General features: G+C 38.1%; 1 protein-coding gene across 8 annotated transcripts in view; it reads right to left on the reverse strand.

The window, feature by feature from the left end:
* Window positions 1-1,741: 1,741 nt before the first annotated feature.
* cspg5a (chondroitin sulfate proteoglycan 5a) overlaps window positions 1,742-17,352 on the reverse strand; it is a 37,482-nt gene continuing 21,871 nt past the window's right edge. For 2 of the 8 annotated variants that reach the window (XM_056763012.1, XM_056763006.1), the window contains exons 3-5: window positions 12,688-12,876; window positions 9,324-9,480; window positions 1,742-2,460 (exon numbers count right to left, since the gene is read on the reverse strand). In XM_056763012.1, the coding sequence (XP_056618990.1) occupies window positions 2,290-2,460; window positions 9,324-9,480; window positions 12,688-12,876 (517 nt within the window). In that variant the 3' untranslated portion in view covers window positions 1,742-2,289. Of the gene's footprint in view, window positions 2,461-5,358; window positions 5,416-9,323; window positions 9,481-12,687; window positions 12,877-17,352 lie in introns of all 8 variants that reach the window. The other 6 variants (XM_056763009.1, XM_056763008.1, XM_056763011.1 and 3 more) reach the window with 6 other exon arrangements.

Here is a 17,352-nt window from a genome sequence, read left to right on the forward strand (position 1 = left end):
ACCAGGCAGGAATTAGATTAGGAAAAAAGGTGCAATAAGTATAGCTGTCGCACGCTCAGACTTGGCTTAAAGTGCTCTTGAGCTTTGAGGAAAAGTGGGCTTTGACTTACATACTATATAACCAGCAGAGAATCACGATTATACTGCATACGTTCCCAGGATGGCACCTGTGTTGCATTGAGAAGCCACTCATGGTTTCTGTGGTCCTTATTAATCACTACAATACAGATTTACACAAAGAGACATAACAGCCAGAGGCCCTTGATATAGTGAAAACACAGGATAAAAAATTGAGAGACAAAATTGTCTCTAAACTTGATGTGGGACAGGAGAGTGGAAACCGAATCCTTCTGTGAATGAAACAAACCTCGCTAGGAAATTAAACAATAATAAAGAACCCATAGCCTTTTAAATCATGACAAAAGCATTGGTGTAGGTGGTCAGTGGATCGGTTGGGCGACTGCAGAGAGATTCAAATAATTAAATGAATCAATGTGGATGTTTAACCATGATTTCTATAGTAAAGGTTACAGATCCAAACTATAATTGCTCCTCTGCACTTAGTTTAAAGCTCACGTATTAAACTGTAGACTTATGTATTTTACACCACAAAGTGGTTAATTCATGTACATTTTAAATGAGCAAAATGCAAACCAAAACAATGTAAGAAATCAGGAAATGCAACACTATTTCTTATCTAGAGACCACACCAAATTTGAATTCAATCAGCATTTCTAGGTGTATTGTGGGCATTCCAGTTCAGTTTCTGTAAGATTTCAACAAAATCAAACCTCAGGAGTGATAAAGTCACCAAACAGCAATGTAAAAGACTGACAGCATGACAAGACACAAAACAACTGTAATAAAAATCAGGGTTATCACATAAAAAACAATTGTTAACTTGTGCAAATATTATTGTTGTATTGTATACGTGAATGTGAACTTGTTTTCTTCGCAGTATTTGAGATCTGAAAAAATGCAGTGCAGACGCTTTTATCCAAAGCGACTTACAGTGCACTTATAAGTGCATCTTTTCTGTTATTTTCACATCTTTCTCCAATTTTCACTTTCTGCAAATAAATGCTAATAGAAACAATTATTTTATTTAATTCATATTATTATGCTAGTAGTTCACAGAATTAAACATATTTTTCCAAGGCTTTATATTCGTGTCTTTATTTTCAGTTGAATGTCTAATCATCCTCATAACAAGATATTTTTACAGTGTGTTTAAGGTATTTTAACACACTTTCAAACTAAAAATATTGAAACAAAATGTTTCAAATCATCTTATAAAACTATTTCAGTTATACTACCTTATCAAATCTTACAGTGTTTACCTTGCAAATCTTACAGTGTATTATTTTTAAGGAAATTTTAGATTTTTTGCTGTAAAATAAGTCAAAATACTGATGTAAATGGTATGATTATGAATTAGAAGAATTAGAGAGGAGAGAGACCCTCAGAAATCTTTGAAAAAATGACAAGTTTTAAAAACATTCCATTAGCAATTCATTCATGCAGTTATTTAGAAAGAGCCAAAAGAAATAGCTAAGATATGTGTGACTTGGTCATCCTCCTTGAATGCATGAGTAATAGACTTCCCAACACATGTTGTCAGAGTGAATGTGTAAAGTGATGCAGAGTTCAGGGCAGTAACCCTAAAAGCCATGCGCGATATCAAGCAAAGCACGTCATGAGCAGGGAGAAACACAAGCTAGGACCACACAGGGACAAAAAGTTTAGTGTTAAAAAGGTTTATTTCAACAACTGTCAGAAGGTTTTTCTGCACGTAGTTTATATTCCCAAAAAAGTACAAAATAAAACAAGTACATCAAAGGATTAGAAATCACATCAGAACAAAGACACATTGTGTTTTTTCTTTATATCAATCCAAGCATTTTTTTCATATATTTATACATACTCACTGAATTAGTCAGACAAACATCAAAACCTCTCAGTAGCTTTTTCTTTAATGACAACGTTTTATATCTTATATTTTAAACCCCGAATTTGTTTTTTTCCTTTTTACAATATACACCAACGCATGCCATAATTCACTTAGGCAGGGGTAGGTGTGTATACAATATATATAGATAAGGGTTGGGTCAGGGGCAGGTCAACTACAGGGCAAAAATACTGCAACAAGGGCTGGGGCAGGGGTGGAGACTGAGTGGGTACAAGGGGCGGGGTTTTCTCTCATGTGATGAAGTGGTGGGTGTGGCTGCACATAGCACCTGTTGTTTGATGCTTTAAGTGATCGTGGTGGAGTGCTTTAGTTTAGCTCTTCTACATCATGTTGTTCTGCAGCGAGTTTACCTCCGAAGAATTCTCCTCGCCCAGCACCTTATGGTTCTCGTGCTTGGGGGTGAGCGAGTTCTGGATGTTCAACGACTCGTCCTCTTTGGGTGGGGGGGCCTTCACGGGGTCCTCCAACTTGTTCTGGGCATTAGGATCATCCTGAGAAATAATAGCAGCGTGTTAGTCTTCATCCAAATTATTGTATTGCATCATACTGACTCCTTGTATTTGAATAAAAAATATATATATTCGCTGGAGATTTGTTTTTACCTTTCATATCTCATTTTACTTTTAAAGCAACATTAAACTATGCTTCATGAATGCACATTGCATTCTAAAATACATGAATAAAATAAATAAATGATTGTCTCTAAGCCAGAAATAAAATGCATGTAATACTTGCCATCCAGTTTTGGAAGAGTGAATCGTTTTAGTTGTTACACAATCAAACTTTATATTACGATGTAAACTTGTATGAATTATAACACCACTTTTGCATCACATCCAAATATTTGGAGTGTGAAGGCTCTTCAGCAAGATCTTCCGCAAATCAATCTATTGATGCAAGTCAATGTCAAATCAATAGCTGAGGGTGATTCTTCCTCTGGGTAGATTAGAGGCTGTATGATGCCAGTATACATGCATACATGCAAGCCCATCACAGCTCATACAGCCCCGTCCTGACCTCCAGAAGACATAAACTACAACTTAAGATCTGGCAAGAGAAACTCATCCGCCATATCAATAAGACTGGCACTCTCCCTGTGGAATAACCATTTAGTCAACTATAGAGTTAAATGAAAAAAAATTGTGAAGAAATTGAAAAATAAAATGTATTCTCATCCTGTCAGTGCAAGTGCATTTGTGAGTTTTCTTGCTTTTCAGTTTTGAGTAGACATTCTTTCCGTGTCCACAGTGCAGCTGGATTAAGGCACGAACGTGTCACGTTCCCAACTCCACACAGACAACTCAAGATGATTTACCCGTTCAGCGATGACTTAGATTGTAACTTCGGGCAGTACGTGGGAATACGCCACCTCCATGGTTACGGGATAGGGGGCATCCTTTCTTCCGTCGGCATGCAACTAGAAAACGTGCTTTTTTAAATTGGGAGGTGGTTGGGTTTACACTTCTCATGAGTTTCTTTTGTACGTGTACATAAAAACGGCAACGATATAAATGACTAGTGACTATTTTTTGCATTTTTATGAAAATTAACTATGCTTTTAATGAAAATATTGCCTGTTCATAATGTTGGTAACTAGATATTCTAATGGATTGATGATAAACATTGGCCAATTAGGGACAATCCATAATGTGAAGCATTCAGTCACTTTCAAAGTTTAAGGAACCACTCAAGTATTCTAATATATTGTTGGTGCAGTCAAAGAAATGTATGCATTTCACATCATTTTAGATGTCAGATACATTATAGCTCTTTTCCAAAACCTAGTGAGCAGCCTCGCTGTTTGGTATTCTTTAACAAGTCAGCACCCTTACCAAAATGAAATCTCATACGTGATTTTATTTGAACACTTTACACTGCGAATGTAGTTCAACAAAAACAATTGTTAAGAATTCAAATGTGTCCACATGTTGCTAACCTAATCGACGGGGCAAACTAATAAACAAAGAAAATACAAAACAAAAACACATTTCGATACATGCTTATACATACAATACATTTTCACTAATATATAAACTTTTCTGCTTATTTTATCACCTTAAATACATTTAATAAAGCTTGTTGCGCTGCATTTTAGGACTGCATAGTTGATTAAGAATAAACGCAACGCTCCTTTAGAATTTGACAAACAAGGCTGCATCATTCCCATCTGTTGATTGTCTATTATGCTTTAAAACGCTATCCAAGTTGGCATCTCACCAAATTTTGGAACAGAACTATAAAGTTCCAAGCATTTGAGTTTTAATAGAGGACAAAACACGGACATCACATTTTAGAATCAGAGGCTCCACATTTAAAAGCCTTCACGGATCTTAAGCACAATATGGGAGCGGACAGAGGGGATGAAGGACATATGAAATTACACGACTAGAGGTCCACACTCATATTGTATGCCTGCATTAAAATTATTCTGCAAATTTTGGACCAGAAAAGTGTTGAAGATAGAGGTTAAAAGGAACACAGGTCGGACAGATCCAATGATGCACAAGCATGGACCATGCTTTACAGTCGCATAAAACCCTCAGACAAAAAAATATTCAGCGACCAATTCACTTATCTGACCTTTCCGCTCTAGTTAATATATGGTCCATTTAATTCCAAAACATCTGTCAAGCTATAGACCCCGAGGGTTCAAGACTGTGTGTATGTGGAGAGAGAGTGAGAAAGAGTAAGTGAGAGAGAGATTTGGCTGTTATCCAAAGCCAGGCTCTTTTACTCAAGCGGATATCGATCCGTGGAGCAGCAGCTCATGGCTGATGGTAATAAAGAGACTGTCCAAGTTTTTTTCTTTTCGTCTTGAGAGATTCCTCTTGTTTCATGCATTTCATTTACAGGAGTGTTTTCTCGCTGATGATGAGACTCAAAGCTCCGTGTAGGAGGAAGAGACAAATCAATTTTCCCGTCCTGTATTATCTGAAGGTCATGGAGTGTTTGAATGGGTTTAGAGAATCTCATTCTTCATCTAATACGGGTGGATTAGATTTCTTCATACACTCGCATCTAAATTCCACTAATGGATTTTTATCACTTAAAAGTGTTATTTTGATCTTTTTATGGTCAAGGGAAATACTACCGTCTCGATTGCATTCAAGGAATAGTCCATGAAAATACTAAAGGGAAATAAAAAAGAGGGCGAGGAATTTTCATAATTTCGTTTTCAATAGTTTGGGATAACTATTCCTTTGAGACTTTCAAACTTCCTATTTACATTTAAACTATATGGACCATACTCTTGCAAAATCCATTACCAATGATTACGATGAAAAGGAGAGTCAGGATTGGTCACTAAACAGTTTGCCGGACAGGATAAAAGCACAATGACGGGACAGCTGCTGTCACTTTGGGCGAGGCTGTGGGGTTATCAGTCTTACCTCGCAGTTGGGCTCCTCTTTGGTCTTACACTCCCAGGTATATCTGCTCATGGTTTTCTGGGGGGTGGGGGCATGGACAGGATTATTTACCTCAGAGATATAATTTCCATTCAGATCCAGAAAGATATAGAGACAGGACACACAGAGGGACAGAGAAAGAGGGCCCTTTGCAAAAGATTTGAGTGGTGAGAAGGATCAGAGTCCCTTATCTCGAGCTCTACGTTTCTAAGATTTAACGTTGTGTCACTACTGCAAATGTAGGGGTGTTAAGATTTAGGTTTTGACCTCTGAGGTAAAGTGTACATACATTCCATGTGAGCTTGACTGAGGAATAGTTGACCAAAATTGAGAAGTTTCAAATTATTTACTCACTGTTATGTTGATTCAAGTACAGTCAATCCAAAATTTATTCAGACACCTTCAACATTTCTCACATTACACAGTTTATTCACTTTAGTTGTGATTGAAATGCCCTCTTTGTAGAATTTGACTACCTTTCCTCTCAGATCAGTTCACTGGTTTTGGCCATCCTTTTGTTGACTGTCTCAAAAATGAATTAGGTTGGATTGCTGTCACACGGCAGTGATCCTTCTTTGTGAAAACGAAAGTAACGTCAAACTTTTAAATATTTGTTTAGTACAGAAAAGAATAACAGTCCAACAGTGTCTTAAACTTGATCTGTGTTAAATACAACAAACACAGCTGTTGCTTTACGACTTCATTGCTGAAAATATACCTTGCCAGCTTGCTTATACAGTACATGTAATATGCAAGTAATATGTCTATAAGTATAATACTCCGCCTTAAAACACCATTTCCCGAAAGCTTCCGTCAAGTAATTTGTACATTAATGACTCCAACATTATCGTGTTTCGTATCTGTATTGGTATAGTTGTGATGTGAACTCCGATATTCTCCATCATTTAGAATGATTTTTTAAAGTTATAACTAATGGCTGGAATACGCTACAAGACTTTTAAGATCTGAACAGATTTTTTTTGACATCATACACTTGTTGTAGAAACACACTTACTGATCAAATCTGCAGACTGGCACATTCTTTTTGCAAAAAGTCCAGACTGAAAATCTGGGCAAAAGACTAGTAGTGTATTTTAGCCTTTAGTTATCGCTCCTCGTTATAGTGCGAAGGTCCATTAAAGCTGGGTATACATCTCTCTGTTTACTTTGACTTAAATAATAATTTAATAATAATTAAAAAGCCATTTTGTCATATTAATCACCAAAACTCTACTTCGCCAGGCTTGTCGGACTGGCTTGTTTGTCGGACAAAATGGCGGTCAGTCACGGGTGCACATAATATCGTTATGATTTGTCAGATCGCCTGTCAATCAAACTGCTTGCAAAGGGTCGATCACTTAATACAAATTTAGGGCAACCAATTACCAAGCAATGCTTAATTTTGGTCGGTCTGTGCTGTAAGAAGGTCACATTAGCAATTAAACACTTAAAAAGAAAACATGGGCAGGTCAAGGTGTCTGAATAATGTTTGGTCACAGAGTTTAAATATTTTACTGGAAGTCCACTGTATAAGGAATTTTTGGTCATAATATATCACAAAATTTAATTTATTTTGCTATGCTCACTCACAGAAATGAACTACTGCACCCACTAGTATTAAATATCAAAACTTGAATAATTTTTGGTTTGACTGTTTACTGTATATGCTGATATTTTCTATGAATAATAACACATTTTTTGGGCCGATGGTAAAAAATAACATGAGTGAAAAAAAATAACAGCATACAGATTCGGTATAACAAGAGGGAGGGGGTAAATAAAAGAATGAATAACTAGAAACTTTATTTTTGGATAAACTATTGCGTTCACAAATGGTGTGAAACTGCGGTAGGCTAAATTCTCACGGTTGTATGCTTAGGTCTTAAGGAGATAGTTCACCCAAAAATGAAAATGATCTTTTACTGTTTGACTTTCTTTTTTCAGGAGAACACAAAAGAAGGTATTTTGAAGAATGTTGGTTACAGAAAAATTGCTGTACCCATTCACTTCTGTTGAACAGATGTTCAATGGGTACTTCCATTGTTCGGTTACCAACATTCTTCAAAATATCTTCTTGTTTTTTGCAGAAGTCATACTGGCTTGAAATAAATATTTGAGTAAATAATGACAGAATTTTTGGGTGAACTATCACTTTAAAGACACTAAATGTATGTCCCACAAAAACTTAAAAATTGAGTTTGAGGGATTATCTTATTAAAACATTTTCCGTTCAATAATATTTCCTTGAAGGGTACAAGCTGTGCTCTTGGCAGTTTATGTCATGAATAAAAATGTTTATAAATTTAATGGAGGTGTTGTCTTTATTAAGAAGTTTAGAAATTAAGTTATTCAACAACTCATAGGCTTGCCCACAGTAAATTTAAAGGACTGCTGGACTCATAAACATTATGAGAGAAAACAATACATTTTCAAACACAATCGTCAAACTTTATGGTTATCCCACAGAAGAGATCGACGCCCATGTTAGATCTACTTCTACCCATGCTGCAGACATGTTAGCCGGGGGACTTGCCGCCTACAGGCAGCAGTGAACGTTGCATCTCAGTTGTTTATCCTGCATTTTACTCAACACTTCTTTGGTTGGTGAGACTTGGAAGATTGACAGCTCTGATAGATCTGAACCAGGATAAACGAATGAAATCACAGACAGGTATATTAGTGTGACGCAGTGGACGAGCAGCAGCAGGACACGTGACCTCTAGAGGTCCGTGTGAACATGCAGCGTTGCAGAAGAGAGAGAAGGGGAGCAGGGTGGTGGACGGGAGGGTGGGTCATATTTGGGCGAGCTATCTCAGCGAGGTCCAAGGTCTGCCATCAGGAGAAAAAGATGTGAATAAAACCAAAGAATATACCCTGTATTCTATTTTGCAACTTGCATGAATGTAAAAAATAATTTAAAGGGATAGTTCACCTAAAAATGAAAAGTGTGTCATTATTTACTCACCCTCACTTTCTTTCTTCTGCCGAACACATAAGTAGATATTTTAAAGAATGTTGGTAACCAAAACCATTGTAATCGTTGGACCCCGTATTCTATTGTATGGACATAAAACCAATGTAAGGAAATGGGCAACAACGGTTTTCTGATACAAAGATTCAGCAGAGGAAAGAAAATCATACAGGTTTGAAATGACACGAGGGTGAGTAAATGATGAATTTTTTTTTTGGGTGAACTATAAATTTAAATAACTTGCTCTATTTTACCTCACATTAGAAGACAGATCTTAAACAGAAAAATAATACATCCAACACAAAAAATGTTTTTCTATAAATCTCAGACCTGATAGATTATTCTAAAAACAGTAACATTTATCGCCTTGAGTTCTTAATCTAGACTATGTTTCAAACTCTGTCAACGTTTGCTCAAGTCTGCAATCCTAAAATTTCGAAAACAGTCTCAAACGTCAAACATGACCCATATATCAATACAGTCTATAATATCGTCTCCCTGCTGAATCTCACCCCTAATATGCATGTGTGCATCTGTCTCGGTATTGGTTTTCGGGAATGGGATCGATAAGGCTGCTTTCCCATGAGTCTCTCAATTCGCTGTTAAAGAATGTCGACTGGCTAGACTATCTGCTCAAATGGACACAAGGCCGGGCAGATGGATGGCCAGACAGAGTCTGACAGACAGTGATTGACTCGGGTAAGCCACATATCCAATCCATGCCATTATTGTAGCATCAAAATCTGCGGCTCGCAAAAAAGGGGGGGGAAAAGCCGCCGTATTTTCTCCCGTTACCCTGTTGCTATAGTAACAACTGTTGCCTGAGTAACCGTGCTCCTATCTGAGAGCAGACCTTTTCAGCAGAGAAAACACTCCCAGTTCTCTGTGCACCCCCTCCCTTACTGGAAAGGTTACGCTTGGGGTCCATGCAGAGAGGGGGGGAGGGGGGAGAGGAAAGAGACGAGAAACACGTTACCTGACAGATAATGTTATCATAGTAAGCCAAAGCACGGGCATGAGGAACGTTAGGAGGGGTGTCACAAAGTTTCCTTACATTTGGATGGGAGCCCTCAGCGATCGTGGACAACGAGAAATTATCATTGTGGTGCTCCGAGGAAGGACGTTTTTTACTGCTGTGAGGTGGGCAGAGGGAGGAAAAGAGTGATGGAGCGATGGAGGAATTATGGGAAAACGAGGGGTAGAAATAAAAAGACAACATGGAAGATAAAGAGAGATAGAAAGGGAGAGATGTGGTTATGAAGGACAGTGGGGAAAGATAAAAATGCAAGAGAAAAAGCATTAGTGCATTTCTAAGACTCCAACAGTTCAGACAAACAAACACAACCTGTGATCCAACAGTAAATATTTCACTTACTACTAAATGTAACACATTCTTGACACATTGAATCAGCACAAAATGAGCACAAATGAATAAATATAATAGCATATAAAAGCATTGCAGGTTGGTGTAATTTCTCTCCCAGTTTAAACTCTGGTTCCTGTGAAGACGTTATTGTTTTTACCTCATTCTCCATTTTTCATTTCCTAATTAAGCATTCCATTACTCTTCCTGTTCTCACACTAGCACAGCGATATGAATTTAATAACCCATGTGATTGGCTAATGAGAGCGGTGGAGACAAGGATAGTGAAAGAGAGAGAGAGAGAGAGAGAGAGAGAGAGAGAGAGAGAGAGATTGCATTAATCAATCATGACACAACATATTTTCACATATTACATATTTTTAAAAAGGATTTATATTTTTAAAGGGATTTAAAGGTCCAGCATTTTATAAGTTTGAAGGATCTATTGAAAGAAATGCAATATAATACACATAACTATGTCTTCCGAGGTGTAGGAAGAGTTTACACAATGAAGCGTTTTGTTTTTATTATCTTAGAATGAGCTATTTCTATCTAAATACCCCACTAGTCCCCTTTCATGGAATTCGCCATGTTGTTTCTGCAGTAGCCCTTAGCGGAAACTGCTCTAAAGAGCATTTAGTAAATATGTAATCTCCTTCTGTGATGAAGCGAAAATGTGATGACGTATGAAGGCTGAAGTCCTGTGTCAGCTGCTGTAGTGCTTCGAAAGTGAGGGGGGTGCGGTTGTGAGCCATTGGTTGCAATTCGCAACCTCACCTCTAGATGGCGCCAAATAGGCGAAAGGCAGTTTTTATCACTGATATCAAACATGATGAAAAAATTATAAATCAATGCACTTTTGTATTTTTTTAATGATGTTCATCACAATGATTCTCATTTATATTTGTTTCGAAACTATTTAATGTTCAAATAGGAAAAAATAGCCTGCACTGATAAGAAATCCTGAGACCTAAAATAATTAAAAGTAGCAGGAACATTGTTCAAGCCTAAAACAATCATTGTTATATTGCACTTATGTTATGTGAGGAAGGCAGGAATAAAACAAAGCCCTCGTTTTAGATATTTCCGTCAGCAATTCACTTTGTCTTATGTCTAAATTTGAAAGTCGGCTTCTATAGCAGTTTATCATTGATATAAGGCCTGAGGTAAACACGGTTTGTTTCATTCAGACCGTTTATTACTTTACTTTATAAAGCAGATATGAGATCTATTGCAGTGGTTCTTAACTGGTGAGTCAAGGTTGGTTCTAATTTGGGAAACAGACAGCGGAGAAAAAAGATGCAACCATATAAACTGTGCATGCCTAATAAACAGGCCTAAGAGAGAATGCTTTGCATATCTTCTGTTGTTTTCAAATTAAAGTGAAATGTTGAAGTCTGTGGTATTTCTAAGAAATTCATCTGTCACTTGGTAGAAGTCACTTATGCGGACACTAACATGCACAGGTTACATAATGCTCTCATCCAAAAAAGAAAGGTATACAGAGTTAAACAAATCCGGACTTCATTAAACTATGACTCACTTGCCATGAGAATAAACATGGTCTGTACCAACCCCAATTTATGTAGGGTGGTGAATTTATTGGCGACTATGACTAAGACTATGAAATCACTGAAATGCAAGAAATTCAGAAACCAAAATAGTTTTTTCCCTATTCAGCCCATCACGTTCATATTTTTCTCATTTTTGGGTCAATGCGGTTCATGTTAATATTTTTACAGCAAAAAATGTAATTTGAACAAAAATGACACAAAGGACATTTGACATTTCGTAACAAAATGCTTGTACACGGTATGAGGTTGACACTTAAAATGTCAAATCTGGGTTCTAAAGAAAAACCAGTTAAGAACCACCCTGCTAAAAAAAACAGCACTACAAACACAATTCTGGTCTGTTCATCCGAGCTCTTGTCTATCCCGAACAGATCTAAAAGTTATTTCAGGCCAGTTCTCTCTTTTTCTTGAGTAGATTTCATCTCCTCCTACAGGATCTACAGATGTCATCTTGTCGCGCATACATTGAACCCCATCACATTGACATGTAGCGGATGGAGAGGTGGACGTGTGATGTATTCACATCCTCATCTGTACCACTGCTGTCCTTCTCACCTACAACCCAAACTTCCTGTTTCTCCACTTTGCCTTGTTTTGCTCCAATGTTCTAATCATCCGTCTCTTTCTTTTCTTTGAGGAGGGTGTGAGTTGTTTAAATCCTGGCCGCAGCTTCCACCCCCACATCACACCCCCCTTGGTCTCACAGCTGTATGTAGGTCAACTTGCCCCTCCTCCCCCATCTCACTGCCCTACTTTCAGCTCGAGCTCTCCTGACATCATGCAGTCTGCCCGATGCTAGCGCAGTATACTCAGCATTAGCATGCCATCCACGCGCTGTTCTATTTATTCTCTGTAACATCTGATTAGCGAAAAACAGCTGCAGTATTACAATGCTAACACTTTTCAAGAAATTGGAAATAGCTGGTGCTTGATTTTTGAATATTTTCTGCACTTATTTGTGATCTACGCTGATAAATAACCCCCTGCTTAAACCAGTCTGAGCTGGTTTGCTGGTCTTATCTGGTTTATAAACTGGTCTAGGAGTTCTCCCAGAGTGCCCAAACCCCTTCAAAACCAGCATACCAGGCTGGCCAAGCTTAGAAACTAGTAAAGACCAGCAATTCAGCAAAAACTATATATTGAAACATCTATTTTTGATGGTACCACCATATAAGCCTAAGGAAGATCATGAGACCAAAACATTACCGTTTAAAAAAATACATGGTAGTTTGGCAAGCTAGTGCAACGTGCAACGTGCAGGGCTTATTTTCTTCTAACTCCACATTACTTAGGGATTTTAGGCGTTTAATCCATAAACCTTTCTACTTTCTCTCTCTAAAAACGTCACATATCCACACATTTGCTCTATTCTCTCCGCCGCCCTCTTCAGGCCGGAGTCTCACCTGTGCTTGCGCAATTTGTTATTCTCGGTCTTGAGCACGTGCAGCTTCTTGGCGAAGCAAACGATGGTCATGAAGAGCAGCAGAACCATGAGGGTGGAGGAGCCGATGGCGATGCACATCACCTGGAACTCGGTGATGACCGACTCGCAGCGTGACCCCCTGTGCCACATGTAGTCCTGGATGTTGCACCTACAAAACAGAAGAAGAAGTTTGAGATAAAAGTCTATCATGATGAGGATTTGAATGAGACACCAACATCAAGCTTATCTAACAATTCGTCAGAAAAAAGAGGCATATGAGAGATACCAGGCGACGCCCTTACTGGGCTTTTGTAAAAGAGACACTATCCAATTATTGTGAATTTTCAATTAATCCAGTAATTTTCTAAATAAACAGATTAAACACACGGTTGATATCCAAACACTGATTTTGAATCCTCAATGCCCTTCCCAAAATGTGTGTTGACTCTGCATGTTGTCTCTGGCTCGATATGAATTATGCATGGGTCTCAGTGGCTCTCCTGCACCAAGGGCAAATAAAAATGTACAGCCTAAAGCAATTTAACCATTCAACTCCACTGTTTATATCTCATTTTAAGTTTCTTACTTGTCATGGACTTAAAAACCGGTTCTGGACTGTAAAGTCACGAATAGCACAGTCACGCTGAGAAGTAAACATGTTACACCATAAACTCAAATGACATTTGCCTTCAAAATTCGCAATCCTTTGTGTGTGTGTGAATGTGTGAGCATGTTTTTAAAACGCCGCAACCAAAAAAGGGTGCAGGGCGCTTGGGTTTGGATCTGGGATTTGTCAGGAAAACAAGCACATGGGCATCAGTATTTTATCCATCAGTACTCTAAACACTTCCTCCCCCATTTTGCACACAGAACAAACAGTAAGATTACATATGATTCCAGCGACACAATCACAGCCAATCAGACGATACCTGATGTTTAATATACAGCTGTGTTAAATATGATTTTGGACAAATGCACGAAGAAAGGAATGAATAGTATGCAAACTCCTCTCAAAAACCTATCCGACCGGGTGAAGATGAAACCAGATTTTTAAGGAGCCACTTAAGTGCCTTGAAAAGTGAAACTTTGTTTCAAATTATTGACATAGTTTCCAAGGAAACACAGAGTTAGGGCGGGTCATAATTATTGGCTCCTCTTTCAAAAAAAAGCCAATAGTGTTTAGTTTCCTGGAATCTGATGAGAGGCTTCAATGCAGTATGATGTCATAAAAATCGCTTATCCGTATTGGCGCAAGCGAGAACTGTATGTTTTAAATGCTTATATTTTCTAAATGCGAATTTTGTCAACGTTTACATAAACACAACTTAATAATATATTTGTAATTAAATTACATTATACTTTATCAAATCTCGCAAAAGCTGCAAAGCTTCGTTACGTTTCGTTAAAATTAAACAGAAATTCAATTATTAGGCAAATACATAAAAAATTAAAACTGTCTTCTCACCTTTGCCTGATTCACAACAGTATGCTAAAAAAAATGTTATTTACATTTACGCATTTGGCAGACGCTTTTATCCAAAGCGACTTACATTGCAAAGTCCTATACATTTATACATGTGCAATCCCCTGGGATCGAACCCACGACCTTGCATTGTTGACGCTATGCTCTTACCACTGAGCTACAGGAAAATGTTATATTTATTTATTTAGCCAAAAATTTCCATTTTATGCCATTTGACCTCAAACTCTTTAAAGATAAATATGTGAAGCAACATGCAATTTTATGTTTTTAACAGAAATGACCGATATAGAGGCAAAAGTTGCATTTTGCACATACCCAAGAATTTTCAATCGTGCAGACAAATAGGAAGGAAGGAAGCCGATGGAATGAAAACACATATATATATATATAACACAAGCAAACTGTCTGCAATTCTGAAAATTGTAGAAAACATGACAAGTGGCAAGTCAAAGACCTTTCAAAAACCGAAACATTTGCAAGCAAATCCAACCCAATTGATCAGCAAAGTTTGCAACCATGGCCACCTCGTCCTCTCTCTCAACTGCACATGCACACATTAAAATGTAAATGTGTAGAGAGAAAGGAAGTCATCTTCATTCACAGCCTTGGTGGTCACGGGAGGGGGGTCTGAGGTTTCACTCCTTTTCACCACAGCATCCTGTATGCCCCTTTGTGTCTGCGCCAACCAGGAGCGAAACGAGAGGGAACGAGAGGGGTTGGCATGCTGCCACCAAGGGCATTCAATCCCAGAAGGGAGAAGTGACGGGCGTGTTGATGAAATCACGCATTTAAATGCCTCTCTACATCGTGCCGTATAAAGCATCCCGTCTTTTCCTTCAGCTGTTTTTCATTCACCCTTTCAGTTCTCAACGCTTCTTTAACTGTGTTTGTTTCCTCTGCGTGTTTGCCTGCGATCTAAATTATATTCTACACCCATTCTTCTGTCTCTTCTCCAACCCGGCCCTCCTTTCAGGGGCTTTTCAATAGCAGTCTTTCCATCTTTATTTTTGTATCTGTTTATCTGTCTTTCCTCCACCCACTCGTGTTCATAGCTAGTATTCGCGTCTGGCTTGTAAAACCTTTTGAACACATCTGAAGTTGAATCTGTAATACAGTCTGTCATATTTATCCCTAACAGTCTCCCTGAACAGAGACTATACAGAAATGAACCCGTTACCCTGATTTAAAGAAACACTTAGTCAAAATCACTAGTTGAAACGGTTATTTACATAATATTCTCATTATGATATGGTCCTTAAAGGGACAGTTCATCCAACAGTAAAGGTTCATCATTTACCCACCCTCATGTTTTTCCAAATCTGTATGAATTTCTTTGTTCCGAAAAACACAGAGAAGGACAGTTCTTGGTCACAAACAGTTCTTGGTCACCACTATCGACTGCCATAGTAGGAAAAATGACGATGTTAGTCAATAGTGCCCCAGAACTGTTTGCTTTCCTACATTCTTCAAATATCTTATTTTGTGTTCAACATAAAGAAAATTATAAAGTGATTATTGCAAATATATGGTAGTCAATGGAGGCCACGAACGGTATGGTTACAGGCATTTTTCCAAATATCTTTCTCTGTGTTCATCAGAACAAATAAATTGATACAAATTTGGAAACATTTGAGGGTGAGTAAACGATGACAGGATTTTCATTGTGGGGTCAACTGTTCCTTTAAATGGAACACAAAAAAAGAAGCTTATGAAAATAATAAAATATACAAAAGCACCACTCAAAGCAGCAACTGACAAGCTAAGAGAGTTTGCTTTGGTATTAGAAGTGTAGAAAGTTCATCCCATAAAAAAAATCTGGCCAAATTCTGTGTATGACTCTTGGAACACAAAAGAAGATATTTTTCATACAGATTTGGACTAACATGAGGGTGGGTGAGTGATGAAAGAATTGTAATTTTTAGGTGAACTAAAGTTATGTCAGTTTCAAAGGGGAAATATGTTGACTGGGTAGATCTGAGTGTCTACATTGGCAGAGAGTTGAATTGGTGCTGTTAACCTCTGTGTGGAAATATGTGCAGTTTATGAAACTGCCGTGTGGACAGATGGTCCTGCTAAGACCGTGTTTATGTGTGTGTGTGTTAGAGGATTGAGTGTTGAGATGGATGGATGCCAAACAACCCCAGCTGAGCAGTAGCAGGCAGTAGTTGAAACAGATGCAGTGATGACACTTCCATCATCTCTTAGGACCAAATCTCAGCTTTTTCTGCCTCTATTTTATCTCCTTATAGTCTCTGCTCTGCTGTCCGTCTTTCAGTCTTTCCCTCCTGTCATGTTAACTATTTAAACACAGTTCTGTCTATTTTCCACTGCACAGATTTAAATGTTGCACGTGACATTTTGCATCTATGTTTTGCTCATTTAAGTCATGCAACTATATGGCGCAAAACGTTTGGCAACATGAACGTTCTAACATGCAGTAAATTCAGATCCAGTTCCGAAAAATTAATGAAACTCAAGCGTCCCTTGAATAAGCATCAGTACAGCAGCAAACTAAGCGCAGTCAAATCCTGAGCACATTAACCTTTAAGAATGAGATTAACCACTGCTGACACAACGTCACTCCAAATTCCTGAAAGTCTAACTCCCTGAGCAATGGCACTTTATTCCGTGATGCCAAAGATTTGTATTTATTTCGCAAAGATGCAATGGCCCTGGTGATCCCCAGATGGAGAGCCCACTCACTTGAAGACCCCCAATGGTAATAAGCCGGGGTCCTGAGAAGGATCGAGACTGGCTTAGGACCAGTCATTAATCAGGTCCCGCTGTGCTTGTCACAACAATGCTCTTAGTCCATCTGCAAAAAAACAATCATGTACTGATCTTTCAAAGCCAAACCGGCTTGTACAAGCTTCAGAACAAGTGTCTCAAATGAATGCTTGGGGTTTGTTATATGATTTACTTACCCTCATGTTATTACAAAACTGTATGACTTTCTTTCTCCTGCAGAACACAAAAGAAGATATTTTGAGGAAAGTTGGTAACCAAACAACATTACCCCCATTGACTTCCACTGTATGGATGCAAAACCTCTGAGACATTTCTCAAAATATCTTCTGTGTTCCAAAAATGCCACTTTTCTCAATGTCTTACAGGAATAGTTTACTTTAAAATTAAAAAAATTCTGTGTTTTTACTTCTTCAG

Source organism: Triplophysa dalaica, chromosome 12 (genome assembly GCF_015846415.1).
Source record: "Triplophysa dalaica isolate WHDGS20190420 chromosome 12, ASM1584641v1, whole genome shotgun sequence".
Lineage (NCBI taxonomy): Eukaryota > Metazoa > Chordata > Actinopteri > Cypriniformes > Nemacheilidae > Triplophysa > Triplophysa dalaica.